The 18,184-nt window shown below is 38.3% G+C and overlaps 1 protein-coding gene across 1 annotated transcript in view; it reads left to right on the top strand.

Moving 5' to 3' along the window:
- The first annotated feature begins 569 nt into the window (after positions 1-569).
- Positions 570-18,184, top strand: part of vgll4b (vestigial-like family member 4b) — a 41,666-nt gene continuing 24,051 nt past the window's right edge. The window contains exons 1-2 of the mRNA XM_040052300.1: positions 570-772; positions 3,565-3,638. Coding sequence (XP_039908234.1) covers positions 3,575-3,638 — 64 coding nt within the window. The 5' untranslated portion in view covers positions 570-772; positions 3,565-3,574. The remainder of the gene's footprint in view (positions 773-3,564; positions 3,639-18,184) is intronic.

Below are 18,184 nucleotides of genomic sequence, written 5' to 3' on the forward strand. Positions count from 1 at the left end.
TATGACCATGGGGAGGGTCTTTATCAGCAGAAAAAAGCTGCTGATACTTGGAACATTTAAAAATATATCCCTTCCTTCATATTTTCCAAAGCCTTCCAGTGTACTCATGTACTCTTTGGTATTTTTTATAATGTGCTCTATGAATTAATTGAACAGTACATAGAATTTGTTCCCTCTCGACGCGGTAATATTAAAAAAAGGTGTCAGAAACACAGTTTTGACAGTTAAAATATCCCGTCTCATGTCAGTCCGTCTAAATACTTGCCACACCCCATTCTCACTGGTTAACACTCGCACTGTGCGCGGGTGTAAACGTGCCCTTGAGTCACCTACTAACCGTTTCACAATCTCCCAGTCTCAGAGTAAGACCTAATAATGCTGCACGCAGTGACAGCAAGGGCTACAAACCTCCAGAGGATGTGATGCAATGCGTCATTATCATAATATATGCTGATATCACTGCTCCCGTCCTTCGCCAATCAGCGCGCTTCACTTTCACCACCTGCTAGGAACTGAATTCCATCATTCCAGGCATTCCTGCTCTCTCCCTCCCTTCCCTGCCTCCTCCTCCTCCTCCTCTTCGTTTACAAGCAAGTTTGTCCCGACAGCTCTGCTACTATTGTCTGGCCTCGTACGGGACCGCTCAGTCGCGGCTTCAGTTTTTTTATTTTTTATTTTTCTGGCACTCTCTTTGGGACCATATGTTTTATTTCGGTTAATCTTTGTGTGGACGCTATCATTCTGGAAGATACCAAAGTGGCGCTTGAAGGAGGTATGTGCTGCCAAACATGAAGTTGTGTGTCACTGACATTGTTTCGTTTTTGTTTTTTCTCCCAGTAGTGTGAGAGTGCAGTGTTTATCTAAGCTGCGAAGGACAAATATTGGACCCTTTTTTCCCTGTAATATTAAGCTTGTAAATGAAGCCTGTATATTGGAGCGGTTAAAAATAGGGCTGAAATATTATCCGGAGCCTTCTTACACATTTCATTCACGATATGAAGCAGTGCTGGCGGGTTCCCAAACTTTATAATGCTTTCGGCCACACGCTTTTCCTTTAGAGATTTCACTTGTTTGCAGTGAGTGTGGAGGAAATGAGTGAAAGCTTATCAATATCAAGAGGCTATGCATTTCCTCTCCAGTGCCAGGCAGAGTTCAGTGCAGATCCTTTTGCTCTAATCCTTCCTGGATAGGGTTCATCTTAAGGGACCGCTGTTAAGGAAGCACTGAGTCAGACCGATATAAATACTCTCACCGGTGGGAATAAAAGTGGACGCACTTGCTACCATTATATTCGGCTTTTTTTTTTTTCTTTTTCAGCGCAGACCTGTCCCATCAAATGCTTGTCGAGTTTCCTTTACGCTCACCACCGTGTAGTAACGAGGTATCCCCGCGTAACCCTGCTGCGTTTGCGGTTTGATTTGAAGTCGTAGTACGGGCTACTTTTCAGTAGTAACGATGCTTGATACTCTGTTTTCCTTGAGTAACAAGGTATCCTAGGAATGCAGAAAGAGGGAAGAGAAATGCGCTGGAGCATTTTTTTTAATCCACAAATACCTTTCATAGCTCAGCTAGTCAACACTGTAGGAGAGAAATAAAAAAATAATCCTAAAAAAAAAGAAAACTAAGAAAACAAAACTCTGTGTCTGAATAAGAATATGACAACTCTAAAGTGAATAAAAAAGCTCTAAGTGGTAATAATGAAGTGTAATTACATCAGGAATGACAGATGGCTGGTTTATACATACTACTGCTGACGATAAATGACAGTGTAGGAAGCATAATTATTTTATAGAACGACTACTGAACAAGACAGCAAAAAATGATATATATTGTAGGCCATGCTTTCTTCATGTTGATGACTGAGGCTCGCAGACCACACAAGTGTTTGAAGGTACTTTCACAATCCATCTGGATTAAGGGTTTGCTGTCAGTGCGGCAAACTCTTAATCCCAAACTTGGCCCAAAAGTGAAAGGCTTATTGACAATCAGCTGGATCCAACAAAGACTCTCTTAAGGACCAGTCACACATGTGATCTCAAGTCTGATCAGTACAATGAAACAACATTCATATAATTTTGAATTTCAGTGAAAGCACCTGGCTTTTTTAATGATTATGATCTGCTATTACAGGGCCGATTTAAGTTCATGGGCCACATACAGTCCGGTTTGATCTCATGCGAGTTGGATCAGTAAATCCATTATATCATAATGTTTTTGATAATAGTAATTACATTTAGTAATTACATGTGCATCACAATTTAGAGTGAACCTTCACATATAGAGTGTCACGGAGCTTAAAAACCCAGAAAAACAGATTAGTATTTAATAATTTAAAGAACTCTTGGAGCTCTGGAAGTCTTTCCATACATTTTCTCTGCTGTATAGCAATGCTGCCATCACCACACCAGGAAAAGCAGTGTGTTTTCCCAAAAATGTAATTATTTTGCAGCTAATTTTATTGTTATTATACATATATATATATATATATATATATATATATATATATATATATATATATATATATATATATTTTTTTTTTTTTTCTAAATCAATTCAGTTTGCCAAACTGAACCCTTTGGCAGCATGTTCTGGCCCATGAGCCATATATTTGACACCCATATGTTGATATAATTTTCACAGTCTAATGACATAAACGATAGAAGTATCAACAAAATAAAAGCTTGTAAAGTTAAAAACACAGTCCACTTATAACCACGAAATAGACATAAACTAAACAAAGACATTTTAGCCATTTAAGGAGTGTTTGATTTGTTTAATGTTAATCACATTATTAATTGCACGCTTTACTTTGCTCCAAATTGCATTTAAAGTAGCCTTTTAAGAGAGTTTGTAAACCTTTCACTTCAGGGTTATGGTTATCTTTGAGGAGTTGCACATGTGCACTTGGTAGACCCTCAGCATTCGTGCACCAAAGACACTCGTAGTCTAAGCACGCTCACTGGGAATATATCATTTATTGCAAAAGGGAAAGGTCCAGTGTATGCGGCTAAGATTCTCAACACACCTACCTCACCTATAAATACTAAATAAAAAAAAATAAACATATTAATATTGACGACAGTATATATTTGGTAAGAAATTTGCATTTTTATTTCTGTTTTGAGTAAAGGCTGGTTTGTTTCATTAGCAAGTGCTGAAAGGACGCAACTATTAAACACTGGCTTGTAATGTTTGACTACAATGTCTTTGTTATTATATTTTATATTTATACCTAAATCAGGTGAGACTATTCTAGTATAAAGGCAAAGTCTTGGACAGGTGATTGTGCTAAAGGAACACTAAGCACAATCATCTTAGTGATGAGTAGAGAAGCAACATTTTGTAATATAATGAGGAAAAAACGAGAGAATCTTTTATATTTATATTCTGCATCAGTTAAAGCAGTCAGATTTCTTATTTTTTACTTTTTTGCACCATGAGACTTTGAAACAGTTTTGGAGCTTTTAAGGAAATTAAATATTAACTCCTTTTTTTGTTTGCTTAAACTGACAAATAGTGAGTTTTAAAGAGTTTTGACACTTTGCCCTCCTCTCTGCCCTGCAGGCATCCAAGCATGGAGACGCCACTGGATGTTCTGTCGAGAGCAGCATCGTTTGTTCACGCGAATGAGGAAGAGAGTAAGTTTTATCAAGCTTCCATTTCTGCTTGTATTTATGAGCCTGCAGAAATCGAGTTCAGATGCATGCCGCTTTTTTGCTTCCTCTCCCTCTCTATTGACTGTTGTACCGTTGAAAGGTGCAGGCAAATGATTTGTATCATTACAGTCGTGCTACATATAGATGAAGTGCAACTGTATTTACAGTCTAAACCCCCGGGCCACGTTTTCTTTCATAAGACAATAGGTGTCTTTGTGTTGTACAATTGTGCTTTCTGATTTGCAGGCAAATTAGACCAACGGCCTTCAACTGTCATCACTACTTCTTTTTAACCAGCAGCTCGCTGTTAACCTGCTTTTACTGAAATCAGGGTGGGGTTTTATCTCTCCTGCTGCTGACTCTGTGTCTGTGTCACTCTCATTGATTTCTGTCCATCTTCTTCTCCAGTCATTCACTTCATCGCTGTCTTAATTTTATCTTACTTTTTTTGTTCTGGCCTCTTCTGTCTTTTCCTTTCTCTTTCCCTAATCATGTCTGAGTGCTTCTGGCAGTGCAGAAAAAAATTCCTTCCGAGATTAACGAGAAATGGCCGGTCCTTCTCAGCAGGCCTCCCTGCAGCCAGCAGGCTCCAGAGCTGAGCGAAAACTACAAGGACACTTAACATTCAGTGGATACCACTGATAATTGACATGCACTGTTTAGAGGAGGCAGCTCAGTTTGTTATTTTTGATATTTTGCACAGAAACACAGTATGTTTGTTTATTTGACTTTTAATAATTGGTCTTTGGTAGAGTGGCATTGGAAATGAGAGAAAAATCTAGAAGCTCTGACTTTGTGAATTTTTTGTGATTTATTTCCATAAATACCATGATTTGAATTCTTAAAAGAAACAAGACATGCGGTGAATTCCACTGAGACAAGTGTTTCTTAGTATCATTATTTTATAGAGATTCAGTCTTCCTGTTGTGTCTATTTCACTTTGATAAAACCGGCTAGAAGGTTATTTGAAGATCCCCATTTTGGAGCTGATTAAGTTGACGCACATATAAGCAAGTCATTATACAGTAAGATAATCAGAACTGCTGTGTCACCAGCGTGTTCCTGTAATGTTCTGACTCAAATTAAGTGGAATATCTGCTTCCTTGTACTTCTCAGTAAAAGGCCTTGGGATCTCCCCACCCCTCCTCCTCTGCTCCCTCGCTCCCCTGCAGTGTTTTTGTTTTTTTCTCCTGCACTGATGCCACTTTTTGTTGTCAGCTGTGTATGGCCTCTTTGTCCAAAGACAATGCACGCAACCTGTTTCCACAATAGTGCGGAGAAAACGGCTTGAATCGGAGAGCCAGCTGAGCTAACTGCTACACTAGTCAGCTAACGAGCGAGTCTGCCAAAACTAGCTTCAAGTTAGTTGAACAACCAGGCCAACAGGCAGTTAAGTCAACAACCTCTGTGGGCTCATTTGCATTTATGACGAGCCTTTGCAGAGACCGCGCAGCACTTGACACCAGAGCCTTGTCACAGATCAGGGAGAGGCTCAGGCCTGCCTTTTCAACAACTGATTTAATTCACGTCGAATGAGTGGGGCTCACTTAGGCCAGTGCTTTGGATCAGATCAGCTGTTCCAACCATACCCCTGCATACCCCTGCAGATAAGCCATCACTGTTTGAAATATTTCAGGGAACTATAGAAATGCCGTCTTGAAGGACATAAAATTACTGAACATAATTAATGTATTGACATTACTGCAGTAATGTTTAGAAATAGAATTGCTGGCTCAGGCCCAAATATTAAGGCTAATTGAATATGAAAGCTTATACAAGCTTAAAAAGAAACTGTACTTCCATTAGTTCTAACAACATGAGGCAACTCTTCAAGGAGAACCCATAGATTGTATAGAAGAGGTGATGCAGTCACTGTGATGTTGCTTAGTTTTGTGAAGACGATGCGCTTCTCTCATATGCTTATTACCTGTCAGTCACACTGTAAAGCATTCCTTTCTTTATCCTCCTTTTTGACTCTGATATACAAAGGCACTTCTGTATTGGTTTCACATTTCAGACCAGGAAGTTTTTGTCGTTTATACAATTCAAACATTTTGTTTTCCTTTTTTTGTACTTGTGATGGGCTGATAGCAGTAACGGCTTTGTTCACGAGAATCTGCCGACAGTTAGAAAAGTATAGAAATATCATAGCCTTGGATCTACGTTTGTATGTCGCCTTGCAGGTTTATGAGTACAGTTAAAAGAAAAACTGGTTTTCCATAGAATGTGATCTGAGTCAAAGACAGTGCTCTTAAACTAATGCAACACAACAAGTTTCCTGATTACAGTACACTTATCATTAAACAAAACCAAACAAACATTTAAACGTTGCTGTTAGCTGCTACCCATATGGAAAAGAAATAGTAAAAACTTATATGTGATTACTCATGAAAGTGGCCACTTTCATGAGTAATCACATATAAGGCTTACATGATTTACTCATGAAAGTGGCCACTTTCTCATTACTTTCATACATTGTTTTAGTAAGTATCCAAAACATACAAGTTTCATTATATAATTTTTCAAGGGATCTTATATCTGTTTTCACTCTTATATGCTTTTCATACAAGTTTCACACAAGACAGATACAAACTTTATAAGATTTATATATATCTTTTCCATATGGGTAGTCAGACCTGAAAGTCAGACTTCTGGGCTTCTCACAGAACTGGTTTAATTCTGCCGTATCGTTTGTGCTAAGCATTGAAGGCTCTCTCACGGTGAGAGATGCATTGCATCTCTGCAGGATTAATGTCCAAGGCTCTGGCTTGGTGCTTAGAACTTCTGCTGAGCTCCAGCTGCACAGCCACCCTGACATTCTGTAAGATACCTGGATCAATTTTGCAGTTCACTTTCCCTTTCACTTTCACTTACTTCATCTATAAGGCGATGTTTGCATGCTGGGATAAAGTGGCTCTTTGCACCATATTTTTTGTATGTTTCTCTAAGCAATTCATCCGCATCTGAAAAAACTTCGATGAGAAACTACAACTTTAACCACTATAGGGAAAAAGCCTGCTAAAAAAATTATATAAATGTATATAAATATACTTCAACCTACTCCAAATATGAAACAGCACAATGCTTGCATATACATGCCTACAGTACACACACTCTTCAGCAGTACCGGTCTTTGTCAGGGAGCCACCTTCCGGTTTGAGGACAAACTGTCTGGATGCAACACTAATGACAGGTTTTATGCTCCTGAAGCCGAATATATGGTAATTACACACATACTAAAAAAACAGTGAAGTAAACTGTGCCTTGTATTTAATGGTGAATGTGGGTAAATGCTTAATACTTGTCATCACCCTCCATAGCAATTTTGGTGTCTACTTGGAAGATCTCACAGTGTGCTCCACCCTTCCTGGAAGCAGACCTGTATTTGAAAATCAGTCTAGAATGCATTGCAAGCCCAGCTTCAAGGACAGATTAATTATTTTTGTTTGTAGCTTCGCGTTTTCTGCGTCTTATAAAATATGCATGCATATTTCCTGAATAATAAGTTACATAATATGTTTCATAAATTCGGTGAGCGCTCTCAGTGAGCAGGCCCAGATTGCGTGTTGGATCGTGGACGTCAGACTGAAGCCAGTCATTCCAAAGAGAGCCAGCTATTTAGGGCTCTATTGAAAAGATGGAATACGGACCTTTTGTTTTTGACAGGAACCACAACAAAGGAGGAGTTGGTGCCAAGAGAAGGTGGTTGTGGTCTCGTATGGTGCACTCAAATCCTACTTGTTTGTTTATAAAATAAACGTACACGCACGCACGTACACACACACACACACACACACACTTTCAGAATACACCCTTTGTTGTTATAGTTTCCATGGTTTGTTGAAGCACTCATTCTTTTTCCAACTATTTCAACTGTCTTCCTCACTTATACTAAATTCTGACTGATTGTGATGAGTGGCATACAGTAGTTGCTTTCTCATATAACAGTAACAAAAATTGGATGGATGGAGAGACAGACGGATTGACAAACATTGTGTTTTCTGGTTCTGCCAGTTTTTATTTTATTTTCCAATCTGTATATTGAAAAAAGTCACTTCATCATTTTGCATTTAGTGCTTATTAGCAAAACTTAAATAAATTGTTCACAATAATCTCACTGTGACACGAGCTCTCATTTTCAAGATCGTCTTGTTTTAAATATCCATAAAAATCTACAACTTGTTTAAACATACTATAGTTATTACAATTCTGGATAATAATAACTGGAAAATTACAAGTAAAAATAAAATAAAAGACTGTAGCAATAAAACATTAAGAGCAGGAACAGCCATCCAATAATGCTTTCTCCATCATCCTCAGAATCTGTTTAAAACCCTTCAGTCCAGTTAAGCTGCACAGATTCAGATCCTGTTGTAATTTGTTCCACGTATAAGAAGCATTATAAGAAAATGCTTTCTTCCCCAAGTTCTGTGCATACGTTGTTGTAATAAACATTAAACAAATGTTAGCACACTCACATTTTCATTTATGACAGTGAACTCTACAAACATTTTCTTATAAATACTAGCAAAGTAGCATTATCATTGTTAGCAGGTAAGCGAATTGGTATTAGCTGGTGTTAGCATTAGCTAGAAATGCTAATGTAGGAACAGTGGTATTCGGTAATTATTAGTCTTATTTAAATATAAAGATAATATACCATTAAAAAAAATCCAGAGCAGATTTATAAAAGGAGAATGAGGGGATTAACAACACCCGAAGGCTAAATTTATATTTTGTTGTTTTTATTTCAGTTCTTAAGCTCATTAAATGTTCATCAAATGGATTTCATGAAACTGGCTTTGACACTGTGCTTGCAAACGACAGTAAACCTCCTCAGTTTAGTCACACAGCTGATGTTTATTGAGGTGTACCGCAACGGTAGAGGCAAGTTTGGTTAATCTGAGCTGGCACTTTTCTAAACTCTTAAAGGGTGGTGTAGAAGTTCTTCGAGCAAATGTATTGTCCGGACTAGTCGTAGCATGTCGATAATGATTTGTATGTACTTGGATTAACACTGAAAGGGAAATCGGAGACCTTGCATCACTGCTCTTTGTCTAAACCCATCCGGAGGGATTCTACGTGGGAGGTAATTTGATTGAGAATTCGTGCCCGTGGGTGGGATGGGTTTGGTTTTGTTTAGGGCTTCCTTAGGAAAGAGTAGGTTTGCCCTCAAACCTGTTTTGGTTTCTGACTTTTCTTCAGTTCAGCCCGTGTAACATGACACAGGTTTTAAGTGAACATGAAATGTAGATAATGAGTAGCACAGCTCCTTCTGTGTAGTGCATCAGGCTTGGTGGGGCATTTTGAAGGAAATGGCTTAGATCTTGATAAACACGATCTTGTATGTATGGGTAACCCAGTGGCTCACAAGAAAAACAAGTGGGTCTTTGATTCAACATTGGGAGCCAATGATAACATTTTGCATGATTCACAAAAGGACTGCATACATGCAAAATAGACATTTGTTTAACTGATACCTTTCTGAGTTTCTGATTGTTTGGCAAACTCACACAGAGTAGAGAAATCCAGCAAGTCAGTGCTCTTGAAATGGTCTCATGTACCTCATATAAAGTTGAGACTTGTCATCAAACTAAACAAAAGTATTTAACTTTAAGGCAGAAGGTGACATTTTATTAACTTTTAAACAAAGCCTGCCTGCGAAGCTAAGCTAACTGCCCTCTACTTGTAGAATAAAATTATAATTTTTAAACAGACATTAATACTCAAAAGAAATGAAGGAACTTCTGGCCTCTGTAAAAATGCTAAGTGTTGACACTTTTCACACTTTTTTTTTTAATCTATCCATAACATTAGACTACGATACATTATATATAGCAGCTGGACCTATGACCATTAATAGCCCCATGGCACATCTCTATTATAATACATACATATAGATTCAGTCCATGTTTTTCACTGACAAACTCTGTCTTGTTTTTTAGACAGTGGTTAAATTTACAGTAAAAGCTACCAGCAAGAATCAGCCACAAGCAAAACAATGGAAGACAATGTGGCACATGATGGCAGACAGTGCAGTTATTTTTCATAATGCCTTTTATGTGTGTCCTGTATTGTGTCTAGTTCAGTTGTTTTATTGGTCAGCTTTATTATCAGTCCTGTAGCCGGTATCTCTTATGTTTCATTATTTTACAGACTACGTATTACAAGAACTGTTAGGCCTGTCTGGGTTATTGCCCCTATCAGTTGTTCTATAGTTCAAAGAGTCTGCAGTAGAAAAGCCTTGTTTGTCAGAAAGGTCTTTATCAGCTGTAACGACCACAGGGATTTAAGGCAAAGTGATGTAAAAGTTTCTCTCATCCCATTTTATCTCATATTTTATTGGTACACTTTTTCCATAGTTCTTTCACATCTGTTTGTTATGGTCTTCTTTTTACCATAACAAAAGACATTTATGGTATGTAAAATATTACTGGACCAAAGGCTTTGCAGTGTGTTTGGCTGTTTCTGGGTAGGATGAGTCAAATGATAAAGAGTGACTGGAATTGCACTGGGATTATTTTTTATCATCCTCCAGTTTGATAGAGTTAACTGTTACTATAAGCCTGTTATACTATGATAAAAGCAAAGAGGGAAGCATTATTTGATTCTGATGGCCAATAAAAACAAGGCATAAAGTAATAATGGACTCTTAGGCATTATGAATGTTACTGCTCCAGTAGTAATATTACTACTACTTCTCAGACAAATGATGTGTAGCTCTCCATGTTAAGTCCATATTCACTGTCCAACTTAATTATTATTTAATTTAATTTATTTATTTATGTTGCCTGCAGCAATCAGGATTATTGTCTGAAGGCCAATAAAAATGCCCAACAGATTTTATTTTCCTAAGTGAATCATTACGGCTTTGCCAGGCTGGTCCACTTGACTGATCCTTATTATTTATTTTTTTATTTATTTATTTATTTTTTTACTTTTAAGTTATTACAATCTGAACACAAAAGACTGGGGGACAAGAGAAGTTAAAGAAAAGGAGAGGAAAAGAAAAACAGAGGGGGAGAGGGACAGAGAGAAAAGACTGAAAATCCGATGGATCACCTGCTGGAAAAAAAAAGAAAACAAGCAAAAGAGAACAACACACCAAGGAAACCAGCAGTAATGGCGCAGAAGCCACAGGGGGCTGCAGTGACATGCCTGCAGGCTCTGCCGGCAGCCTGCTATGCCAGAGCGGGCCAAGCCCCTGGGCCCAGAGAGCCGAGATCTGAGGGCCCCACCAAGCAGCCGCTGGGAGTGAGCCAGTACACACTCAAGCGCCCAGTTCTGGACACTGAGAACCACCAATGCACTGACGGGTGAGGGCATCAGCGACTGGCATCAGTGTAGTGGGGGGAGACAGGCCCTCACACTCAGGGTGGCCTGAGATGTTCCCAGAGAGGTGGAGTCTAAGACCCAACCTGACACATAAACATAGACCATGTAGTATGCTAGTAAAAAATTAGCTGAAGTAACGAAAGTAAATAGTAAAACAAACACCAAAACATAACCAGCTAGCAACAATTCCCAAGTGGCATGTTGCAGGATGAAGGAATATGCTCAATGTGGACGTAGGTGATTACTATTACGGAAGTCCATGTCTAGCCATGAGATAATTAATCTGTGGATATGGTATATGTGTTCTGCTAATACATCCTCCAAACGTCTTTTTGCACTACCAGTGTAAAAAACTTTGCACTAGCGCCACTATAGCCCAATAAAATAGTTAATATTAAACTCCTTTCAAGTGTGAAATCTTAGTCTCTTAGTCTATAATACACCTGAGCAATGATTGCAGTGGTTGCTCTTATTGGATTCTCTAGGTTTTGAGCCCAAAGTCAGTGTACTGTGTTTTGATACTGGTTCTACTATCTTTACAGTATAGCAAGGGGAGAAAAAACATATTTTATCTTATGATCTTTATAGAAAACAAAGGGACTTTACATACATCTGTATTTAAAAAAAAAACAACAGACAGAAAGAGTGCCAGAGAGTGCCCTGGAGTTCTTTGATGATTGACCTTCCTCAGAATCATACATTCGTACAATTTGAATGACCCTGAGGGTATGTTCCCCTCCTGTTCCTGTGTACAGAATACTGCCATGGCTGATTTTCCCCAATGCAGCGTAACAAGCAGTAAATGAAAGATGACTTCATCTTTCTTTACCTCTACACTATACACTTCCTTTGACAGTTGTATTTACATAGGGCTTGACCAATGCACACTTACTCAGGTATTGCATCACCGCCGGTTCAGCAGACGGCTATTAAAGCGACAAGTTCTACAGGCTGCCATTGTTGCAGGGTCAAAAGTCAAGTGTCACAAGATCATGGTTCCAAGCCTTTTTTTCCCTGTTACACACAGTTTTCCCTGTAACACACATATACAAAACCTCAGATTGTTTTGTATTTGTCTGTTAAAAAATGTCATTTGAGTTTCTTACGTTGACCAATTGCTTTTTTTATAGTTTCTCTACAGATATTACACATAAGCAAGTACTTGTCTCTCAAATTCGATATGATATTACACTGCAATGTGGTATATTTCACAGCAGACTCCTTTAGGCATGGAAATCAGGCTTTTTGCAATAATATTTTACGACATCAGCAGCATCAAGTATGAAATATGTATTGAGAAAAAAAGTACAAAGAATTATCATCTTTATTGATTAATTTAAATTATTAGAAAGTTAAGTAACTGCAGAAACACGCAGATCATCCAGCACACTCCTTACTTTTGGGTATCCACCAGGTTTCATGTAAAGCTCCTCTCTTCTTTCTTTACATGAAAGTTTTCTATAATGAGTGAAATAGTCAAGTCACGTTCAGAGAACTCAGCTGACAAGAGGCGGTGGTTGAATTTGGGTCCTAACATTGACATTTAAAATGTAAAAGAAACCGTGTCCTAGATTTGCTTTCAGTAAATGTCACACTTGCTGGTCTTATAGCAGCTCTGTGTCTCAGTGAGGGAACCTTCTCTCAGAGCTGTGCTGACCACACATATTTGACATTCCTCTCTTTTTGATAGCGCTCGCTATAGCTACTGAGAATTAAATAAAATAGGATTGCATTGCCTTTCACAAAAAAAGGTTGACTTTTCTAGTGCAGGAAAAGCATTTTGATGAGTCATTGTTACTTTTCATTTTTTTTTTGTTACAAAGGTAGTTCATTTGACCTGTCCAAGCATACAAAAAGAAATGCGCACACATCTTATGCAAGGCAGCAGTTTTAAAGAATGCATTGCATTTATTTATTGCATTCTTTTGTGTTCACCTAGATGAATCATTGTCTAGGTTTGATTTCTATATTTTCTGTACATTTTAACTTTCAAATGGGAATTTCAGGGTTACACTAAGAATATCAACTAATATATTGTGTTAATTGCCACTGCATCCAGCATAGCAAAGCAGGATACAAAACAAAGATTGAGAAAATGAGTGGCAGTGGCACAGACATTCCCCCGGGGTTGGTTTGCTACAAGCTAATTGTTAGCATGGCAAGAATGTTGTGATAGGTTCGAATGGCTGATGGGCGGAGTTATCCTTTTCCATTACTAGAAATAGAATCTGTTTGGTGTGATATATTTGAAGTGCTTAACCATTCTTTAATTAGCAACAAAAGAGACACTGACCACCCTCAACTTTTCTGTGTCAAAGTTGGATGCCATATTTGGAAACTTTTCTCTCTTTTTTTGGTGGTTATCAGCATTTTTTTTTTTGAGAGATTTGAATCTCAACTTGCTGTACATAAGATTGGAGATGTGTTTCTGACAGTTGCATAATATTAGTATCCAGCCTCGCATTGCCTGAAGCCAGCGTAGCCAGTGCCAGCCAGTTTCTGTCAAGACGGTTTTCTTTATGCCGTAAACAAATATTGGCAGGCACGCTGCAGGGGAGGAGTAGATGAAAACACTTAGAGACAGAGGGAGAAAAAAGATCAGGCAGATAGAAGATGTGCAAATCAAGTTTAGCACTGACAGACAAAAACTCTAAAGATGAGCAAGAGATCACGTGGAGAGAAGAAGAGTGAGGAAGCCTGCTCGAACTGCAAAAAGCCAAACAGGACAGATGGACTATACTGAAGAGAAGGTCACAGATGACTAGGATGTCTCAGCTGTGAGAGAACACTTTGCACAGGACATAGCAGGCTTATGTTGATTTTAAAGATCATATAACACTACTAAGAAACCACCATCATTGTTGATAATAGTTACACTGACTCAAGTACTGCAAAACACGCATTTGTAACAATATTAAGATAAAATTAAGGGAAAGTTATAAACCACAGTAAAATAATTTAGAAAAAGAAATGGAAACCAGACAGAATTAAAGCAATTTGACAATACACCACTATGAATGAGACCTAACCCAGCTAACAGGTAGAGGTGAGTTGAGGACTGTAGGAAGATGACCTGATCTGAAAGGTGAAACTGTCCAGAGTTTCAGAGCTGAAACTAAAAAAGCTCAGTCTGCTTTTAGAGCAAATCTGGGAACTACTCGAAATTTCTCATGACCTAAGCGAGGCATATGGGACATAAAGTTTTAACAGATCTGATAGATACTCAAAGGCAAGCACTTAAATGTGAACAAAGGAATCTGGTTGCCATTAGGCAGCACCACCATGAAATGGTCTTTGTTCCTTAAATGAACCTTGGAGTAGCTCAAGCTTGAATCTTCAACCTTAATGGTGTACTGACTCTTATTCAGAGCTGTCAGTGTCCACGTGGCCCAGATTCCAAAAATATTTGTATATAATAATGTATTTATTGCGATACTTTCCTCTACATATATTTAAACCTTTGTAACATGATAGAAGTTTGCTAAATGTCCTAAAATAATACATTCTGAATTATACAACTTAACCTCCTAAGACCCGAACTCTTCCACGACATGCGTTTTTAATTTCTCTTTGATATTCGGGCATATTGGGGCCCGATGAATGTAAAAACAAAGAATTACCAGATTTTTTTTTACTTTATTTTTGTTTTTAAGAAAAATGAGAGCCACAAATGAGGATATTCATTTAAAATTTTGATAGAACAGTAGCAGTATAATGTCCTCGTAAGTGGATATCAGGCCTATGTAGAGCAAAATTGAGTATTTTGGTCTAAATAACCCAAAATGTGATGTCCACATATGTGGACGGCAGGTCCTAGGAGGTTAAGGTATTTTTGCCGTTAAGGTTTAGTAATTGGATATAATGCAAAAAGTAGGGCATATCGTACATAATGGTGATCTCCGGCATTTACCTCTTGTCTCCCATTAAGTTTGTTGTATCTATGATGTCAGTAGTATTATATTACAGAGTTAGTATGTAGGTTTTAATCGAGTTCGAGGTCGGTGTCTCTTATGTGATGACAGGCTAAAAAAAAACCCCAAAATAACAAAAACACAAACTCCAGTGATGTAATGGTTAAACAGTCCCACCAAAAGCGAGCTTGTGTTTAATATTAAACAAGGCCGTGCTTAATAATAAACAAAAGGTTTCAGCTTTTCACCCCACGCCAGACAAAGGCGGGAAATGACTGAACGGCTTCGCTTCCACACAGTCACCTGTTGTTGTCATTGTTTCAGTGCAGCAACCTGATATTTCCTCCTGTGGGAGTGTGTGCTCACAGAAACCATGTGTAAAGAAGCGGGGAGATTTAAATGTTTAAACTAAAGCTTTTGGATTAATTCATAGTGACGTGGAGTTGGTTAAAATCTGTGTTGTGTCATGATGTAAAATATAAGAACATCAGCTGTTTGCAGACATTATAGCTGCGATCAAACCTTTTACAACTTCGAGGTATGTGGAAAAGAGATTGTTCAGTAACCAGCCTCATACAAGAGGCTCAGACGACACATTTCAGGAAGGAAAAACATCTTTGATGCATTATGTCACCGTGTAAACAAAGCCAGTAATGGTTTGGGGATATTTCAGAGACGCTGTAAAGTCATCAAGGGTTTGACCTTTGGCCGCTGCCACTGTGACAGTTGTTCTTGCTCCACGCCTTAATGAGATTCTGTTTACACAAATGTTATTTTGTGTAAACAAAGAAAGTGATAAACCTCTATTCTTTTCTCACTTTTCAATAAGGCGTGAAGAGGATTCAGAATACGGAGAAGAAACAGGAAGCATGAGCAAATCAAGAGAGCCTTTGTTATAGTCTTTAAAATCAGCGTCATCTTTTATGTTCTGTCAGTGTTTGTGTCGCAACATGAGAGTGTGTTGATGAAGCATTAACATGAATTACCACCTTGCCTGTGCAGCGTTGCTATTCCTGACACACCCACTCTCTGGAGAAGCCCAGACCTGATCAGAGACACGTAAACATTGGAGGAGATCAAAAAACTAGGTCTGATAGCACCTCGTCATGGCAGATTACATTAATGAATGGGTACAGAGGAAGCAAGGGGGGGGGGGGGGGGGGGGGTGATGGCAGGAAAGCTGGAAAGGTTTGGCTTACTAATACTAATGGATCAACTTCTCCTGTTTAGGTTCTAAACTAAGCAAAATTATAACTAAGCATAATTCAAACCTGATCAGCAAAGTCTAAATAGGACAGGTGTTATTGTAAATGTAGTCTATGGTCCGTAGTAGGCAAAGGTAAAGATAAATAATCAGTAGCTGATGGGCCATACTGTGTTTCCTAGAGCTGGCACATATGAGTTGCGCAAAAGAAAGCAGGCTATGGAAACAGTGAGGAGAAAAGGTTTATTTCCTCCTTAGGCTAACTTGTGTGTAACAACTTGCCACTGCGGAAGAAAGAGGTGGATTTTCACCAGCTTGTTGTGTAACCATTAATCTGCTTATTATACTTATTCATCTTACAGCCTGCAAGGCCAGAACAAGGAATGTTGTGTTGGAGAATGTGTTTTTCTTTGTAAGCAAACTCTGTGTAATGCATTTGTGATAACTGCATGATTGGTATGCACGTTAAAGTAAATGTAGCCACCACAGGAATACTCATGCATTTTATTTTAGCTGCAATCAGACCGCATTATACTCAGGAAAAACAAACATGCCCCAAATGCTGTTGTTGATGATATTGCTGATGTTGTTAATTGTATTTTATTGGAATGCAAAATGTAAAAATTACAGTTTTCTTTTATTTGATGGCTTTCAGTATTTTTTACAAGAGTAAGTATAAATAGTATAACATAGTCTCAAAAGTTGGAATCATCCTTTATCCATTATTATGTTAAAAAAAAAGTCAGGGTTCAGTTTATATAACTGAGGTCCACGATGTTACAATTTACCTCTCTTTTACTTCTTTCACTTTGGGACTATAAACCTGTGTTCAGAAGGAAGAAACTTGACATCAAACCCTTGTAACTTTCCTGTGTACAGGGATGTGGGGCTAAGCTGTGGCTCACCAGTAAGCTTCTGTTCTTCATTATCATAGTTTTGTCAGAGTGAAAATAAGAAAGTTTCCTTAAATATGACAAATATTGATGCTAATTTTCACACTTATCTTCACAGTTTGCTTCAAATTGAAATTTTCACTCAATTATTGTTTTGCACTATTTCTAATATTGCACACATTCCACCAGCTAACCCTTATTGGACATGAAAGGAGGCTGTTTTCTAAATTCAGTAACCATTTTTAATAGATTACTATGACAATTTCTCATGTAGTAGTTGTAATAGATGTTGTCTCGAGGTCTACTAGCTGTGGGGATTCCCAGATATTTCCTCCAATGCCATTATGAGTTTAACATGTTGGTATTTAGTTGTACGTCTCATTAAATATGGTATGTATAATCATGAAAGACCACCAGCATGGTTTGGACTTATCTAGTCAAATGCACACATCTATAAATGTTGATTGATATTTATTATTTGTTGGTCAATGGAAGCCTCTATTGGCCATAAGAGGGCACCAATCTGTTATTGTCTGAGAGTTTCTGTACACAGATGGATAGCACCTGTCTCTCCTTATCTCTTCTGTTACAACAGCTCGGTGTATCCTGAAAAGTTGTGGCACTAAACAGACTTAAGCTTCACAAAATATTTGTGCAAGGTTCTCTGTCCGGAGAATAATGTGAAGCACTGAAAGGAGTTAGCCTGAAATCAACCTTTATGTGACTGAAACTGCAAACAATGGCCGTCCGAATAGACACGAACCGTGTTCCTCAGTTCTGAGTCACCACTGGAGGAGGAGGAGGCCAGGAGGAAGGAGAGGAAAGGCTTTTGTGTGTCTGTGTCTGCACAACAAAGAAAGGAGAAGGCGTATAAACCAATGTGTTTGTGAAGCAGGATGAAGTGGGTGTGTGTTTACATGGATGCGTACTGCGTTTGTTGCATTTGTATATTTCTGCGAGACAGGAGGTAACGTTTTTTTTCCTTTTACATTAGTTTGAGCAGTTTTAGATTTTGGGGGTCTTTTATTAAATGACAGAGATAGAGGTCTGTTTGTGCTTTATGAGAAATGTAGACTTAGCATGTAAAGTTAAATCCACACCATCAGATATTTCCCACAAAACAAATCCACTGTGCTCTTTTCCATTACCCTTCCTTGTTCTTATTTGGCCTGTTTGTATGTTGTT

The sequence above is a fragment of the Simochromis diagramma genome, unplaced genomic scaffold, assembly GCF_900408965.1.
Source record: "Simochromis diagramma unplaced genomic scaffold, fSimDia1.1 OVJJ01000389.1, whole genome shotgun sequence".
NCBI classification, from domain to species: Eukaryota; Metazoa; Chordata; class Actinopteri; order Cichliformes; family Cichlidae; genus Simochromis; species Simochromis diagramma.